The 17,121-nt window shown below is 45.9% G+C and overlaps 1 protein-coding gene and 2 pseudogenes across 1 annotated transcript; 1 reads left to right on the top strand and 2 right to left on the bottom strand.

Moving 5' to 3' along the window:
* Positions 1–287: 287 nt before the first annotated feature.
* On the bottom strand, positions 288–734 carry LOC148163035 (histone H2B, sperm-like). Its single transcript, XM_088028963.1, has one exon. It carries the CDS (start codon positions 732–734, stop codon positions 288–290), a length of 447 nt encoding a protein of 148 aa, XP_087885089.1.
* Positions 735–1,468: 734 nt separating this feature from the next.
* LOC114203573 (histone H2B pseudogene) lies at positions 1,469–1,887 on the top strand (annotated as a pseudogene).
* A 12,197-nt stretch (positions 1,888–14,084) lies between these two features.
* Positions 14,085–14,525, bottom strand: LOC114203859 (histone H2B pseudogene; annotated as a pseudogene).
* Between the last annotated feature and the right edge of the window lie 2,596 nt (positions 14,526–17,121).

Consider the following 17,121-nt stretch of genomic DNA (forward strand, 5'->3'; position numbering starts at 1 on the left):
CTCAGGTCATGACCTGGAGTCCTGGGATCGAGTCCCACATCGGGCTCCCTGCTCAGCAATGAGCCTGCTTCTCCCTCTGACCGTCCCCCCCTCATGCTCTCTCTCTCTCATTATTGCTCTCTCAATAAATAAAAAAGTCTTTAAAAAAAAAAAAGAACGGGCAGAATGGCACAGATCCAATGCTAGAATAGATGGGTCTCTGGAGAGTTACAGGTCTCTTGTGCCAAGTGAGGTGGCTCTGAAAAGAGCCGTTGGTTTGCGAGGTGGTCTGGCGGTCCGGAGGCAGCTCATTTGCGTCCGTAGAACCTGATGACGGCTTTCATAGCCTCGGATACGGCGTGCTTGCCAATCTCCCCAGGCAGCACTAGGCGCATAGCTGTCTGGATATCCCTGGTGGTGATGGTGGACCGCTTGGTGAAGCGGGCCAGGCGACAGGCCTCCTCGGCGATGCGATCGAAGATGTCCTTGACGAACGAATCCATGACGCTCACAGCCTCCTGTGAGAGGCTCAGGCCCTCGTGAACATGCTTCAGAAGCCTGGAGAAGCAGGTGGCAAAACTGTCGGGGCAGTGGCAGCGCCGGCGGCAGACAAGGCGGTGGCAGCCGCGGCTACTACCCTGGCAGCAGCCTCCGTGCCTGGGCTGTTTCTGCTTCGGGCTCATCGGGTCCGCTGCTGTGGGCTCCTTGGTGCTAAGGCTTTCCTCAGAAGAGGTCTCACAGCAAGGTTCAGCCATGTGGGTCTCACCTTCCCAACAGCTCAGAAGGAAGGGCACTGACGGCAGCTTGAGCAGCGAGGGCCCATTTATAGTCGCTGCATTTCCTGACATCACCGGCAAGTCTTATCTGATTGGACAGCATGCAACTCTAAGAAGCAGGTCACTGAGCCAGGTCTTGTCAGATCTGACTGCTTGCCCTCGTCGAGCTTGACGTCTCTTCAGTCAGAGTCGGAATCAGGCGTCCTCTAATTTTCTTGTGACGGCCACTAGAAAAATGTTCAAACATTGCATGTAAAGGTGTAGTTTCCTCCAGATTTTCAATATGGAAATGTTTTTTCCAAGGTGAGTCAGAGAGACAGGGAGGGGAATAGGGGAATGGGCAGGGGGAGAGGGAGTGATTCCCAAGCGGGGTCCAACCTCAGCACAGAGCTTGCTGTTGCTCTGTATTTCACAACCCTAAGAACGTGACCCAACATCTGGAGGTAAACTACACCTTTACATGGAATGTTTGAACCTATTTCTGGCGGCCGCCACAAGAAAATTAGAAGCCGCCTGATTTCGATGTCAAGCTTGAGGGAAGCAATTAGATCTGACAAGACTTGGCTCAGTGACTCGCTTCTTGTCTTTGCATTTCGTCCAATCAGATAGGACTTGCCAGTGACTTCAGGAAATGCAGCGACTATAAATGGGCGGCACCCCTCAAGCCGCCGTCAGTGCCCTTCCTTCTGAGCTGACGGGAAAGGGAGTCTCACATGGCTGAACCTGGCTGTGAGACCTCTTCTGAGAAAAGCCTCGGCACCGAGGAGCCCACGGCAGCAGACCCAAAGAGCCCAAAGCAGAAGCAGCTGAGGCGCGGAGGTCGCCCCCATTGCTGCCGCCGCTGCCGCTGCCCCGACAGTTAAGCCACCTACTTCGCCAGTGTTCTGAGAGGCATGTTCACGACGGCTTGAGCCTCTTGCAGGAGGCCGTGAGCGTCATGGATTCGTTCGTCAAGGACATGTTTGAGCACATCGCCGAGGAGGCCTCTCGTCTGGCCTGCTCCACCAAGCGCTCCACCATCACCACTAGGGATATCCAGACAGCCGTGTGCCTGCTGCTGCTCGGGGAGATTGGCAAGCACGCTGTGTCCGAGGCCACCAAGGCCGTCATCATGTTCAGCAGACGCGAATGAGCTGCCTCTGGACCGCCTGACCACCTCGCAAAACAAAGGTTCTTTTCAGAGCCACCTCACTTGGCACAAGAGACCTGTATACCTCCAGAGTGTCACCTACTCTAGCATTTGGACCTGTGCCATTCTGCCCATCGTGAAAACACCTTTACCATGAGAAAGTCCCTTTAATATATGTGTTTGGGCAGTCTTTTATGATTTCCCTTGACCCTGTCGCATTTTATCACATTCCTAAATGGCCCATTCCTTCAGGTCAGCGCCTTCGGAAATCTTTACGGTCACAGGTGGGTCCACAATAATTTTACTTGCCTTTTGTATTCTCCTTCTCCAACTTGTGTCGAGTAATGTCTTATAGAGAATTTCCGAGTGTGCTTATAATGCAACAAGTGAAGCACTGTAGCAGATACAAAACTCACCCTTACCCCATTCACATTCCCTCAAAGTATCCCCTCATCCTATTTCACTTAAATACATAAAAGAGGACACAAACACCGTGCAGAAAACTCAACCTATCTAGACACGTGCCCTACTCAAGCTCCCGACCTTGTGAATGCCCTACTTTAGGTGATTAACCTAACATAATAAAATAAAAATAAATAAATAAATAAATAAAATGAAATAAAAAAAGAAAGGCATAATTTATTTCATTCAAATTTATCTGATTCTCTGCCTTGGTAGCTTACCATCTTTCCATTTTGTCACAAAAGCCTTCTTGCCCGGCAATTACGCCTGGATGACGGGGTCGTCCAATGAGAGCAGCTGTGCTCCCAGCCTCCGCTGGCAGCCGCCAATAAGCAACTGGCAGCGCAGCATCCACGGCCTTTAGCCCAATGTGTGGTGGGGTGACCAGGGTTGAACCAATAATAGCCTTCCTGTGCCTAGAGATTGACGGGCAAGGTGACGTGATCGTTGACATGTCTGCCTGTGGGTTTCTGTTGAAGTGCTTCCTTTGAACCAGGGTGGTGGAAGTGTCAACATGCAGATGTCACAGTGGGACCTGTCCCTATCTTTTTGCATCAAAATAAGCGGAGGCTGCTTGGCAATTAAGAGAACTAAGGCGACTCATTCCTCTACCTCAAGTGATTTGATGGTTAGGAGGACATAGGATAACGGTAATGCCCTTTAACACTCATTGTGTTTTTTTTCTTGGCGCATGGACTTTTTTCCTTTGATTGTTTCCTCTTCCTATAGGTACATGCTGAATTTCAAAGTGGTTGGTGATTATCCAAGTGCTTTCCATTTTATTGATTTCTAGCGTCCTATATATTTGTGAAGGGAGAACACACTGTAGGGCTGGGGTGGGGGGTCTTCAATCCTTTGAAATTTGTTACAGGTTGTACGAAATCCCACTATTTTGTTATGTTTGGTTTGTGTTCCATGTGCACTCTTAAATTTTAAATGACCTTTGATTTTAATGTAGAAGCCGGTTAATGGTGTCACTCTGAGCCGAAGAGTGAGACAAAAGCTAGGTAAACTACAGCAATCCAACCTTTTCTTGAGCCCATTAAACGAGAGATAAAGCCAAAGGGATATGGAAAGGGATGGGGGACTTGGTGCATAAATACCCAAGGAAAGCTACGAGAAAATGAAGTGCCAGTAAATCCCTGTGGGTGGTCCTTAGAAATTGCCATTTACATTAGGAACTGAATTTTTGAAGCCAAAAATCTCTTTTCGGAGCCATATGCTTTTTTAGAGAAAGGACTGTAACCATTTAGAAAAATAAAATCCTGTTTCTCTAAGTCAGTTAATTTCTATCATGCTGATTGCTGCTGGTTCAAAAGGCCCTTTTTGTCCACATGACTTACAGTGGTTTTTCAGTTATTCATTCACATTGGTCTCATACATATCATATTATTTAAAAAGTCATTTTAAGACCGTGAATCCAGAGGAGCTTGGGAAGATGGCAGAGTAGGAGGAGCCTGAGCTCACCTCGTCCCACATTTAAAACTAGATATCATCCAGAAAAATTAAATAAACCAGAGAGCAACCCAAGGACTGGAAGAAGAAACCCCACAACTAAATATAGGGAGGAAGCTGCATCTGAAAGGTTAAAAAGGTCAGTAACGTGGAGGGAGGTTGCCCGCAGGAAGGAGGGAGCTAAGCATGGGGAGAGGGCAGAGAAATTGTCCCTCGCACCAGGGAGCTCACATGGGGGAGAATAATACCCATACTTTTTGGCTGTGGAAACCAGAAGGGCTGAATACCATGAGTTTGTATAACCAGTGGGACTTGGTGCCTGGAGCTTTGAAAGTCAGCTGACTCCACACTGGGCAAGCCAGGAGGGCGAGTGACAGCTGGGTCGCCACCCTTAAAGAGAGAGAAGCCTGTGTGGATGGGCGACATAAAAACGGCAGTTTGCACCATGCCAGGGGTAAACAGGAGACGGAACTGTTCATACTGATTTTGGAGCGTGGTAGGGGACCTCCCTGAAGAAGGAGGAGTTGCAGAGGCTATTTTCCTCCCCTGCCCCCCAGCATAAATACAGAGCCATCTGAGCACTGCAGGGAGACTTGCTACCTAAGGTGCTAGCAGTGTGTCATGCCCACCAGCTCTCCTGAGGACTTGCCCACTCCAGGCCTGCTGGGCTTAGCTCTTGGTTCAGGGCAAATTTTGTTAAAGCAGTGCATACCACACCCAGCCACTGGGTGCACAGCTGCTTCCCTGCCCCAGGTGCAGATCCGTGCCCAGCTGTCATTCCTTGCCCAGCCATGTACCCGCAGCCACTGTTGTGGGTGGGGCCCAGCTGTACCCAGCCATTGCCTCCAGCCACTCCCAGCCTCATGCCACTGGCCAACCACACGCACAGACACAGGCACCACAGCACTTGGGGGAATCTGGCATAGGACTAGTGGCCCAATGCACATTTTGCTCCCAAGGTCCCTGATAGGCACATCCCCCCCTGTTCCCAGAGCTGGCCGGCCTGTGTCCCAGTAACACCACAGTGAAGCAGCACAGCCCACAACAGGCAGAGAGTCAGTGCAGATGACTGCACTGAAAGGAAAGTGACTCAGACACAACAGCAGGGCATAAGCAACACACATAGGATATTCTCCTGAAGTGCCAGCTTCTGGTGAACAGGGGACACTGTACTGAAGGGCACTCTGGGACTACTTCTTCCTAAAGTTGCTACTTCCAAGATCAGAAGACGTAGTTGACTTTTGTAACACGCAGGAGCAGATACAGAGAGGCAGACAAAACGTGGAGACAGAGAATTTATCCCATACGAAAGAAGGGGATGAGGCCACAGCCAGAGATCTAAGCCAAACAGATGTAAGTAACAGGCCTGATAGAGAATTTAAAACAACGATCAGTAAGGATACTCACTGAACTTAGGAAAAGAGTGGAAGACATGAGTGAGACACATGATAAGGGTTAACAGAGAGATAAGGAGTAACATAGCAGAGATAAAGGGCTCAGTAAGTGAAATTAGAAACAGGTTTCATGGAGTGAACAGCAGGATGGACGAAGCAGAGGAATGAATGGGTGACCTAGAAGACAGAGTAATGGAAAGCAATCAAGCTGAACAACAGAGATAAAAAGGAATTATGCAAAACAAGAATAGACTTAAGAACCTCAGGGACTCCATCAAATGTAATGACATTCACATTATAGGAGTCGCAGAAGAAGAAGCGAGAGAAAAGGAGGCAGAACCTTTCTTTGAAGAAATCCTAGCTGAGAACTTCCCTAACCTGGGGAAGGAGGCAGACATCCATATCCATGGGGCACAGGGAACTCCCATTAAAATCAAAAGAAACAGACCCACGCGAAGACATATGTATAAATTGGCAAAATATAGTGATAAAGGAAAATTTGTGACCATCAACATAATATAGATTGCCATATACAGAAGAGTTTATATACAAACTTAACAGTAACCACAAATCAAAAACCGCTAATAAATAGGCAAAGAATAAAGAGAAAGGAATCCAAACACATCATTAAAGAAAATCAGCAAAACACAAAAGAGAGAAAGACAAGAAAAGATCAGAGAAACTCTTCAGAAACCACCACAAATCAGGTAATAAAATGGCAATAAATACATATCTATCAATAATTACTTTGAATGTACATGGACTCAATGCTCCAATCCCAAAAGACATAGGGCGACAGGATGGATTAGAGAATAAAAGGCTCATCTATATGCTGCCTATAAGAGACTCATTTAGACCTAAAAACAGCTGCAGTTGGAAAGTGAGAAGATGGAGAAACATCCATCGTGCCTATGCATGTCACAATAAAGCTGGAGTACCAATACTTGTACCAGACAAACTAAACTTTACGGTTTCACGCATATGTGGATCATAAGGAATAGCATGGAGAACATTAGGGAAAGGAACGGAAGACTGAAGGGGGGGAATCAGAGGGGGAGACGAACCATGAGGGACTATGGACTCCAGGAAACAATCTCAGGGTTTCAGAGGGGAGGGGGTGGGGGATGGGGGAGCCAGGTGATGGGTATTAAGGAAGGCATGTGTTGTGATGAGCACTGGGTGTTATATGCAAATAATGAATCATGAACACTACATCAAAAACTAATGAGGAACTGTATGGAGACTATCATAGCACGATTAAAAAAGAAAAAGCCTACAACAAGGCACAAAGAAGGACACTATATAATAATAAAGAGGACACGCCAATAAGAAGATATAACAATTGTAAATATTTATGCACCCAACATGGGAACACCCAAATGCATAACACAGTGAATAACAAGCACAAAGGAAGTAATCGATAATAATACAATAGTAGAAGGGGACTTTAGCGCCTGACTTACATCAATGGACAGATGTTCTAAACAGAATATCAACAAGAAAAGAAGGGCTTTGAATGACACACTGGACAGATGGGTTTAACAGATATATTCAGAATATTCCATCCTAAAGCAGCAGAATACACATTCTTTTCAAGTACACAGGGAACGTTTTCCAGAATAGATCACATCTTAGCCCACAAAGCAAGCCTCAACAAATTCAAGAAGATCAAAATCATAACCCTGCATCTCCTCTGACCACAACTCTATGAAACTAGAAGTCCACCACAAGAGAATATCTGGAAAGACCACAGATATGAGGAGGTTAAATAACATGCTACTAAAGAATGAATGGCTCAACCAGGAAATAAAAGAGGAAATTAAAAAGGTATATGGAAACACATGAAAATGAAAACCCAATGGTCCAATACCTCTGGGATGCAGCAAAAGCAGTTCAAAGAGGGAAGTGTATAGCGATTACAGGCCTACCTCAATTAGCAAGAAAAATCTCAAGTAAACCCTAAACGAACTAGAAAAAGAACAACAAACAAAACTTAAAACCAGCAGAAGGAAGGACATAATAAAGATAAGAGCAGAAATAAATGATATAGAAACGAAGAAAACAATAGAACAGATCACTGAAACCAGGAGCTGGTTCTTTGGGGTGGCGGGAAACCAGTAAAATTGCCAAACCTCTAGCCAGACTTATCAAGAGAAAAGGAGAAAGGACCCAAATAAATAAAATCACACATGAGAGAGGGGAAATAACAACCAACACCACAGAAATACAAACAATTATAAGAGAATATTATGAAAAACTCTGCCAACAAATTGACCTAGAAGAAATGGCTAAATTCCAAGGGAAACATATAAACTACCAAAACTGAAACGGGAAGAAGTGGAAACTTTGAACTGAACAATAACCAGCAAAGAAATTGGATCAGTAATAAAAAAACTCCCAACAAACACAAGTCCAGGAACAGATGGCTTCACAGGTGAATTCTACCAAACATTTCAAGAAGACTTAATACCTATTCTTCTCAAATTACTCCAAAAAATAGAAAAGGAAGGAAAACTTCCAAATTCATTCTATGAGGCCAACATTATCCTGATACCGAAACCAGATACAGACACCACGAAAAAAGAGCACTCCAGGCCAGTATCCCACATCCCTGCTGAGCATAGACGCACAAATTCCTCCATAATATACTAGCAAACCGAATCCAACAACACATCCACAAAAATCATTCACCACGATCAAGTGGGATTTATTCTCGGGTTGCAAGTGTGGCTCGATATTTATAAATCGATCAACATGATACATCACATCAATAAGACAAAGGATAGGAACCCTATGATCATTTCGATAGATGCAGAAGAAGCATTTGGCAAAGTACAACATCCACTCATGATAAAAACCCTCAACAAAAGTAGGTTTAGAGGGAACATGCCTCAACATAAGAAAAGCCATAAAAACCCACCGCTCAGGGCACCAGGGTGGCTCACTCCGTTAAGCATGTGCCTTCGGCTCAGGTCATGATCCCAGGCTCCTGGGATCGAGTCCCGCATTGGGCTCCATGCTCTGCAGGGAGCCTGCTTCTCCCTCTGCCTCTGCCTTCTCTCTCTGTCTCTCATGAATAAATAAATAAAATCTTAAAAAAAAACCCACAGCTACCATGAAAAAAACCCACAGCTATGAAAAACCCCATGCTAGCATCACCCTCAATGCAGAGCAACTGAGAGCTTTCCCCCCAAGGTCAGGAACAAGACAAGGATGTCCACTCTCACCACTTTTACTCTACATAGTACTGGAAGCCCTAGCCACAGCAATCAGACCACGAAAAGAAATAAAAGGCATCCAAATTGGCAAGGAAGACGTCAAACTTTCACTATTTGCAGATAAATGACATTGGGAGGAAATACTGTTTCTGCGCTTGAGACGTCTCCCTTTCCTCTTGCCTCCTCGTTCTGAAAACAGGACTGAAAACAAAAAAACAAACAAAATATGACGTGAAACGTGAAAAACACTAAAAAACCCACATAACTTAATACTTTACCTCTTCCGGAAAGAGTTTCCTGACTAGCCCCTGGGCTGTGTTCGAAGCCCTTCCTCTGGGCTCCCGAAATAACCTGAGCACATCTCTGTCATAGCATTTAATATATTATATCTCTGTGACCAAAGTATCTGCCTCCCCCCTCTAGACTCTAACCAGTTTATGGGCTCTCAGCTTATCCTTCTGTGATTCGCGGCACCTAGCAGTGCCTGACGTAGTAGGTACTCAGCAAATGTTTGTTGCATAAATGAATAGATGAATGCAGGCTGCGCTGTAAACCCGAACATGAGATTTCCCGACCATTCTTGGGGATAGCCTGGCTAAACTATGGTGGGTGGAGAGCTGAAAATTACTTGAAAGTGGCGATTCCAGGTTTTCCTTTGTTTTTCCCCCCGATCTTAGGGGAAAAGTGGAATGTTTATCCTGTTGCAGGGAACGACAAAAACACTATCCCAAGTTGTACAGTTTAGATAGCTGACCTCCCCCAGATGTGACAGTTTTATTGCATTTCTGCCAGTGGATTTTCCTCCCTTCTGGGAAGTTAGGTGGGGAGGGAGGGCATGATAACGTCCCTCATGGATCTCTAAAGCCCTATGACGTAAGGACTGGCTAGATCCCCGATGGACAAAGAATAAACCTAGGACTAGAAAGTTGAGTCAATTGCCATGCGTCACACAGTTCAGGAAGCAGGTAAGCCAGGATTAGACCTCTGTTCTACCTAACAGGCAGCCTAGCTTCTTGCTGCTTGCTGCTTCCCGGACTGGGGTGGGGGCTGGAGGGGTCCTGTGAATGGAAGCAGGTAGTGTAGTTGGATGCTGCTGTGGCAGGCCGGTTGAGGCAGGGGGAGAGCCTGGATATCCCGGGCTCCCTCGCTGAGGCTGCCAGCATCCTAATCCCTGGGAGGCAGGGCAGGGATAGAGCTGGAAACCCTGGAGCTCAGCCAGAGAAGAGCTTTTCCCTCTGACCCGAGTGAGGCCTCTGGAAGATGTGACGGGACCAAAGACACAGCTCGTGGACCCCTGAGGCACTTACCCGTAGGAGGCCTAGCTCTACTAGATCTAGGTGAAGCCTGGCTGAGCACAGTCCCATGGCCCTGAAGTGCTCAGGCCGCGGGCTGGAGGTTTAGGACTCAGACTGTGTTTTAGCCTCAGATTACCAGCCTCCGAGCCTGCTGTGTGAGGTTATAGCCACAGGTTCCCAGGTCAGTCTGAAGTCCTACCAGATTTGAGGTCTGCTGAATTAAATGGCCTATCCCCTCTGCTTTCCCCATCATCACCCCTGATGCCAGAGTGCAGCAGAGCTTATCTCCACACCTAATCATAGGTCCCATGATCGGTACTCTATTGGAGTGAAATGCTCAGCCTTGACTCCAAGGGAATTCAAAACTTTCTGGGTTAATAAGCCTCTTCAAAGGAGGCTCATTTGACACCTGCTTATTCACCTCCTCCGCTGCTAATTTTTGGGATCTTGGAGCCACTGTGGAATTCCCTGTGCCTTAGCTTGACCCATCACTCCCCGCCCTCCTTTTTCCTGTCCAAGAGGGACCTTACCTGGGCTTGGGGACCCTCTGAATCCTAAATCTTTACTACCTATAGGCTTTTCTCAAGCAAGCCTCCCTCTACTAAGGAAAAGTAAAGGTGCAGGCACTCCTATTCTGGCCTCTACTTCTGTCCATCCTCCCGTCCCCACATTCACAGGCATTCACTGGACCCAGTCTAGCACAGGAGTCAAAACTGGATTTGATTCCTGGCTAGGCCACGCGTTAGGTAGGTGAGCTGGGGGTAGTGGATAACCCAACTTCTCTGGGGCTCCCTCTTCTCAACAGAAGGAATTATGCCTGCCTGTCCTGTAAGGAAAATATGGGGGCAAAGGGTAAAGACTGGACCTGTGTGTAAAACAGACACAGGAGAGTGCCTGCCGCATAGAGTCTTCCAGAGCTCAATTTAAAAAAAAAAATAAAAAGTTTATTATGGAGATTTGTGTAGTGCTAGATCCTGGAAGGTGAGGAAGGGTAGGATGTGGCCCCCTAACTTCTGGGACATTGCAATTGAACAGAGACCTACCACAGGCATACTCCCAAATGACTACCAATAGAAAGCTGCATCTGATCAAGACCAGGATGCACACATTGTGGGGGGTTCAACGCGTATGAAGAGAAGGAGCAGGGAACTCACCATAGGCCTGTACCAGACACTGCACCTGGCATGCGACATCTGTTCCCTCATTCAGCCCTAATCGTGGCCCCTCCGGAGGGGCATTATAAAGAATACACCCGCTTTTGCAGTTGGAGGTACTGAGGCTCAGGGAGGGAGAAGTCACTGTAGGCTGGGATGGTCAGGTCGTCTTCACAGAGGAGGTAGGATCTGAGCCAAGACTTGCAAGGTGAATGGCACTTGGATAGGGAGAGGGTGAGTGGGAGAGGGTGAGTGGGAGTGAGGAGGAACAGCTTGCCAACAAAAGCCTGAGTCAGCAATGCCCAAAGCTAGCAAGGTAACAAGGCACACTTTCCAACTGCTCCCTAGCAACTTCCCCTTGCAACTCAGAGCAGCATTATCTCTGCAACTTTACTAACAGAGGCTCAGGAAAGCAAGAGTCGTCCTCCCTTATCTCACCATCAGCCTTAAGCAAACAGATGGGACCAAGGTAGCCAGGAGAGCAAGTCCCTACAGCTGCCTGGCATCAAATCACATCGCCCCCCACCCCTCCAACTGCCTCAGGGCATGCCTCTCAGGACTGAGACTAAGTATAGCCACGATTCACTGAGCCCTCTGTCTGCATTATCCCACTGAATCCTCTCAACTACCTTGTAGACCCTATTGTCCAGAGGAGGAAACTGAGGTTCAAAGAGGTCAAGTCACTTACCCAAGACACCACAGCTAGGGAGAGGCACAGCTGGGGTTTGAACCCAGGTCTAATCTGACCCCAGAACCTGTGCCCTTAATCACTCTTGCTGTAGAGCCCAGTCGCACTAGTTCCCAGCAGCTGTAGGATTCAAACAGCTGCGCTGACCATGTTGTGTCTCCTTTCCCTGTCAATGCAGCCTCGTAACACACTACTTTTCCCCAGAAAACAAAGGCACCCGCACTTCAAAGAGAACAGATTATGGAAAAGGTGATGCACTCTCATCTTCCTACGAAACTTTGTGCTCTGCAAATCCCTAAGCCCCAAGAGATGCCCTTATTCTGTCTCCAGACCTTTTCCCTAGAAGGGAGTCCTCGTGTCCTGATTTTGCCTGCTGTCCCAGCACAATTATGTAGAGCACCCCTTTTACTCTCAAAACCATCTGCATTAATTGGACATGAAATTATACGGTCACCCTACCTCACACCTCAGGCCCGTTGGCAACCCTGACACATGTGCTGGACAATGATCTGCTGCGTGAGGGTGGGGTCCGACCTGGGAGGAGTAGCCAGCCTCTCTTTGAGGAGGAAATAAGGGATAAACAAACCAAGAATGTGGCTTTCAGGGGATTCCTAGTACAATCCAGCTTCTTGGGGCTGGAAGGTCAAGGAACAGAGGTAGGGGAAGGCCTGGAATGCAGAACTTGCCCTAGTTGGGGGCAGGAAGGGCTGAGCACAGCCGGCTCTCTCAAGCACAGCTGTGCCTCACATATGAGGAGCATGGAGAGTTGGACACCCAGACATAAACAGGTGAAGGAAAGACTAAGGGGTCAAGCCCACACCACTAGCCCCCGGTTTGCCTTCTATCACAGTCCACGTTCTTGCTGCAGAGGGAGCCCAACTAAGCCTTGGGTCCGGGCTGCTTCTGGGAAATTGTAGCTCCCAGGACACAGTAAGACCTTGGGGACAGTTGAGAAAAGCAAGTGGCCAAGGGTGCAGAAGTCATGAGAAATCCGAGCTCTATAGTCTGTTGCTGACTACACACAGGAACAAGCACAGGAAAGGACCCAAATAATGTCGAGAAAAAGCCATCCAGGAGGAAGGGATTTACTTCCAAGAATGCTAGCAGGATTGACTATTGGAAAATCTATAATATGATTTATGGGAATAAGCCAAACGATATTAAAAAATGTTAATCTCGATAGGTGGTAAAACAGCACGTGCGAATGTTTTAGATCCATTCTGTTACCTAAAACACTTTGAAAACCAAAGATGTTATTGTGAACACATAGACCTCAAGCGAAAGCCTAATATCATGTTTGCGGATGAAATGCTACTGTCGTTCCTATTTCAGTCAGGAAGGTGACAAGAAAGTTTCCGTCAACATCATGATTTGAATGTCCCTCACCACCCCCCCACCTTGTGTTGGGTGTACTTGTGAGATTTAATTCAACAGAAGTCTCCAGATAAACTAAGATTACTAATTCCCTTCATTTTGCATTAGTCCAAGGAGCCAAAGTCAACTGAAGATTGTATAAAGTACGTTTAAGGTAACAATATGATTTGGAAGTTTTGATGGATATTAGGCATTGAATTGTTTTTGAAAGTTGACCACCGAGAAGAGGCTATTTTCAGTTGACCTGATTGCACCAGAATGAGTAAATCTCTAGAACCATTTCTGGTCTCAGGACAACTTTACACGTCTCAAAATTAACAGGAAGCCAAAGAACTTTTGTGCCAGTTGTATCTGACAGTGTTTACTTTAACAAAACATTAGAATAGAAATTTTAGTCAATTTATTTTAAAATAATTTTTAAAAACCCGTGACATCATGATGACATAAATGCATGTGAAAAATATGTTTTCTAAAAAAGTAGAGTGGAGACTGACATCGTTTCAGATATCTGAATATCTCCTTAATATCTAGCCTAAAGAACTCAGATGTATCTTTACGTCTACTTCTGCATTTTATCTGTTGCCATATCAGACATAATGAACTTCTCGAAAATTCCAGCATGCACTAGTGAGAGAATAAAAGCAAAAGGGTAAAGACCATTAAGAAAATATCCCCATAAGGTTGACTTGGAGAAATAATTAACAGAAATGGCCATTTAGGAAAGCCATGAAAATCATTATGGTTAAGGAAAATTCTGATTTTCCTTGGAACAAACTGCACTACAGTCATATATTAAAGTCGAGCTGTGATGTTTCATACTGTTTCGTTCATGGTACAAATGGATAAAAACCGGCAGAATGGCACAGGTCCAATAACTGACAGAAATGGCACTCTACGCAAGCAAACGATTGCAACGTGGTTAAAGGAAATTGATGATTTTGCTTGGAAGAAATTGCACTAAAGACATACATTAAGGTGGGGTTGATACAATTGGTAATGTTTCATAAACGACAAAGGTGTTATAAGGATGGGCAGAATGGCACAGGTCCAAACGCTAGAGTAGGTGGGTCTCTGGAGAGTTACAGGTCTTTTTGTGCCAAGTGAGGTGGCTCTGAAAAGAGCCTTTGGTTTGCGAGGTGGTCAGGCGGTCCGGAGGCAGCTCACTGGCGGAAGGTGTACCTGATGATGGCCTTGGTGGCCCCGGACACGGCGTGCTTGCCAATCTCCCCGGGCAGCAGCAGGCGCACGGCTGTCTGGATCTCCCTGGAGGTGATGGTGGCGCGCTTGGTGGAGCGGGCCAGGCGAGAGGCCTCGTAGGCAATGTGCTCGAAGATGTCCTTGACGAACGAATCCATGATGCTCACGGTCTTCTGCGAGGGGCTCAGGCCCTTGTGAACATGCCTCAGAACCCTGGGGAATAGGTGGTGAAACTGTAGCGGGGGTGGGGTGCAGTGATGTTGAGAGGGTGGTGGTGGCAGCAGCGGCGGCAGCACTGGCGCGTTGCCTCCTTCTGCTTCGGGCTCTTCGGGTCGGCTGCCGTGGGATCCTCCGTCTGTGCCCAGGCTTTCCTAAGAAGAGGTCTCACAGCCAGGCTCAGCCATGTGGGGCTCACCTTCCCGACAGCTCGAAAGGAAGGACAATGGCGGCGGCTGGGGGCACTGGCCCATTTATAGTCGCTGCATTTCCTGACGTCACGGGCAACCTCCACATCTGAATGGACAAAGTGCAATGCAGGGAACACGTCGCTATGTCAGGCCACGTCACATGTGCATTTGATTGCACACCCTTCTGCGTCCCATCCACCAATCACAGTGGGATTCTGGCATCTTCTAAACTTCGTGTTGCCTCTATCAGAAACATGCCACATAGAGTTATAGGTCATCTGGACCACAAACTGGTTCATGCCTGCCATATGGAACAACAAATTCTACCTCTTTTTAGAGTGGCTGAACATTAGTTGAGGCTTTAACAATATACCTACAGATTAAGTCCTCCTAAACAAGGACATAATCCAAAGGCAGGCCACTGTCAGTAGTATCAATAAGCCACACTGTATCTAGTAAAGGCTTATTATCAGATATAAATTATTAAAATATGTTTAACCTATTTAAGTAAGCGATAAGATACCTAAAACATGAGGAAGAAATATCTAATTACTTACAAGAGCAAAGTATTTTGAAGAAACATTTATGTTCTAGAACAGAACCTCATAACCACTGGAATAAAAGATTGAAGAAATTCTGGACAGCATATAGGACACAGCTGGATAGAGAATTGGTGAATTAAAACAGGTGGAAGAGATTGTGCAGAACACCTTATAGAGAGACAAAGAGAAAGAAAAGTTTAAAGAGAGCCCAAGAGACTTAGGAAATGGCCTAAGAAGTAATAAAGTACATGTCCTAGGCATCCCAGAAGCAACACACTGGGTGAATTTTGGAAAAGGTCATACAGATAAAGGTCATCCGTCACATTGGCTGATTTATGCCTACACCATTTTCACCTTAAGATGTCACCAAAGCAACCAAATTGTACTGATTTCATTTTCAGGTCCCAGAGAGAGTGTGAGTCCCATAACTAGAGTTCCCAATGCCATGAGAATGACTCTATCAGGGCCCACTGCTGGGGCATTTTCTTTCCTCCCAATATCATAACAGTATTTCATAACAATGTTATAACAGTATAAATGATATTCCACTATTTTCAGTAAATGATATTGGGAAAACTGGACAGCTATAGGCAAAAGAATGAAACTGGACCACTTTCTTATACCATGCACAGAAATAAACTCAAAATTAATTGAAAAGCTAAGTGTGAGACTTTAAATCATAGAACTCCTAAAAGAAAACATAAGCAGTAATCTCTTGGACATAGGCCTTAGCAACATATTTATGGATATGTCTCCTCGGGCAGGGAAAACAAAAGCAAAAATAAAAAGCTTTTGCACTGCAAAGGAAACCATTAACACAAGAAAAAGTCTAACTAGTGAATGGGAGAGGATATTTGCAAATGATATATTCGGTAAGTGGTGAATATCCAAAATATATAAAGAACTCAAACAACTAAAAAGGAAAAACACAATCTGATTAAAGAATGGACAGAGGACCTAAGGAGACATTTTTCCAAAGAACACATACAGATGACCAACAGACCCATGAAAGGATGCTCCACCTCATTACTCATCAGAGAAATGCAAATCAAACCACAATGTGATATCACCCCACACACCAATCAGAAGGCGAGTATCAAAAAGTCCAGAAAATACAAGTGTTGATGAGGATATAATGAAAAGGGAGCCCTCATGCACTGTTGGTAGGAACAAGACTTGGCACAAACACCGTGGAAAACAGTATGGAGGTTCCTCAAAAAATTAAGAAGTAGAACTATCATATGATCCAGTAATTTCACTACTGGGTATTTACCCAAAGAAACCCAAAACCACTAATTTCAAAAGATGTGTGCAACCCTATGTTTATTGCAGCATTATTTACAATTGCCAAACTGTGGAGGCAGCCCAACAGTCCATCAGGAGATGAATGGATAAAGAAGATGTGATATGGGGGCACCTGGATGGTGCAGTTGGTTAAGTATCCAACTCTTGGTTTCGGTACAGGTTCTGATTTCAGTGTCGTAGGATGGAGCCCCATGTGGGGCTCTGTGCTCAGCGCAGAGCCTGCTTAGGATCCTCTCTCCCTCTCCCTCTGACTGCCCCCCCACATGCTCGTGCACACTTGTGTCTCGCGTGTGTGTGTGTGTGTGTGTGTGTGTGTGTCTCAAATAAGTAAATCTTTAAAAAAGAAGAAGTGTGGTACAGATATAGATAATGGAATATTATTCAGCCATAAAATATAACTAAATCTTGCCATTTGCAACAACACGGATGGAGCTAGAGAATGTATGAAAAGCAAAATAAGGCAGTCAGAGAAAGACAAATGCCATATGATTTCACTCACATGTGGATTTTAGGAAACAAAACAAATGAGCAGAGGGGTAAAAATGCGAGAGAGAGAGAGAGAGACAGAGACAGAGAGAGACAGAGACAATCCAAGAAACAGACGCTTAAATGTAGAAGACAAAGCGATGCTTACCAGAGGGGAGGTGGGGGGGGGGGATTGGTGAAATAGGTGAAGGGGATTAAGAGTACACTTATCTTGATGAGCACTGAGTAATACATTGAACTGTTGGATCACTATATTGTAC

The sequence above is a fragment of the Eumetopias jubatus genome, unplaced genomic scaffold (genome assembly GCF_037043125.1).
Source record: "Eumetopias jubatus isolate StellerSeaLion01/CBP00866 unplaced genomic scaffold, mEumJub1_p1.0 scaffold_11, whole genome shotgun sequence".
Classification (NCBI taxonomy): domain Eukaryota; kingdom Metazoa; phylum Chordata; class Mammalia; order Carnivora; family Otariidae; genus Eumetopias; species Eumetopias jubatus.

Bases quoted from the DNA above. Each gene is read 5' to 3' on its own strand.
- LOC148163035 (XM_088028963.1), bottom strand. From the start codon at position 734: ATGGCTGAACCTTGCTGTGAGACCTCTTCTGAGGAAAGCCTTAGCACC.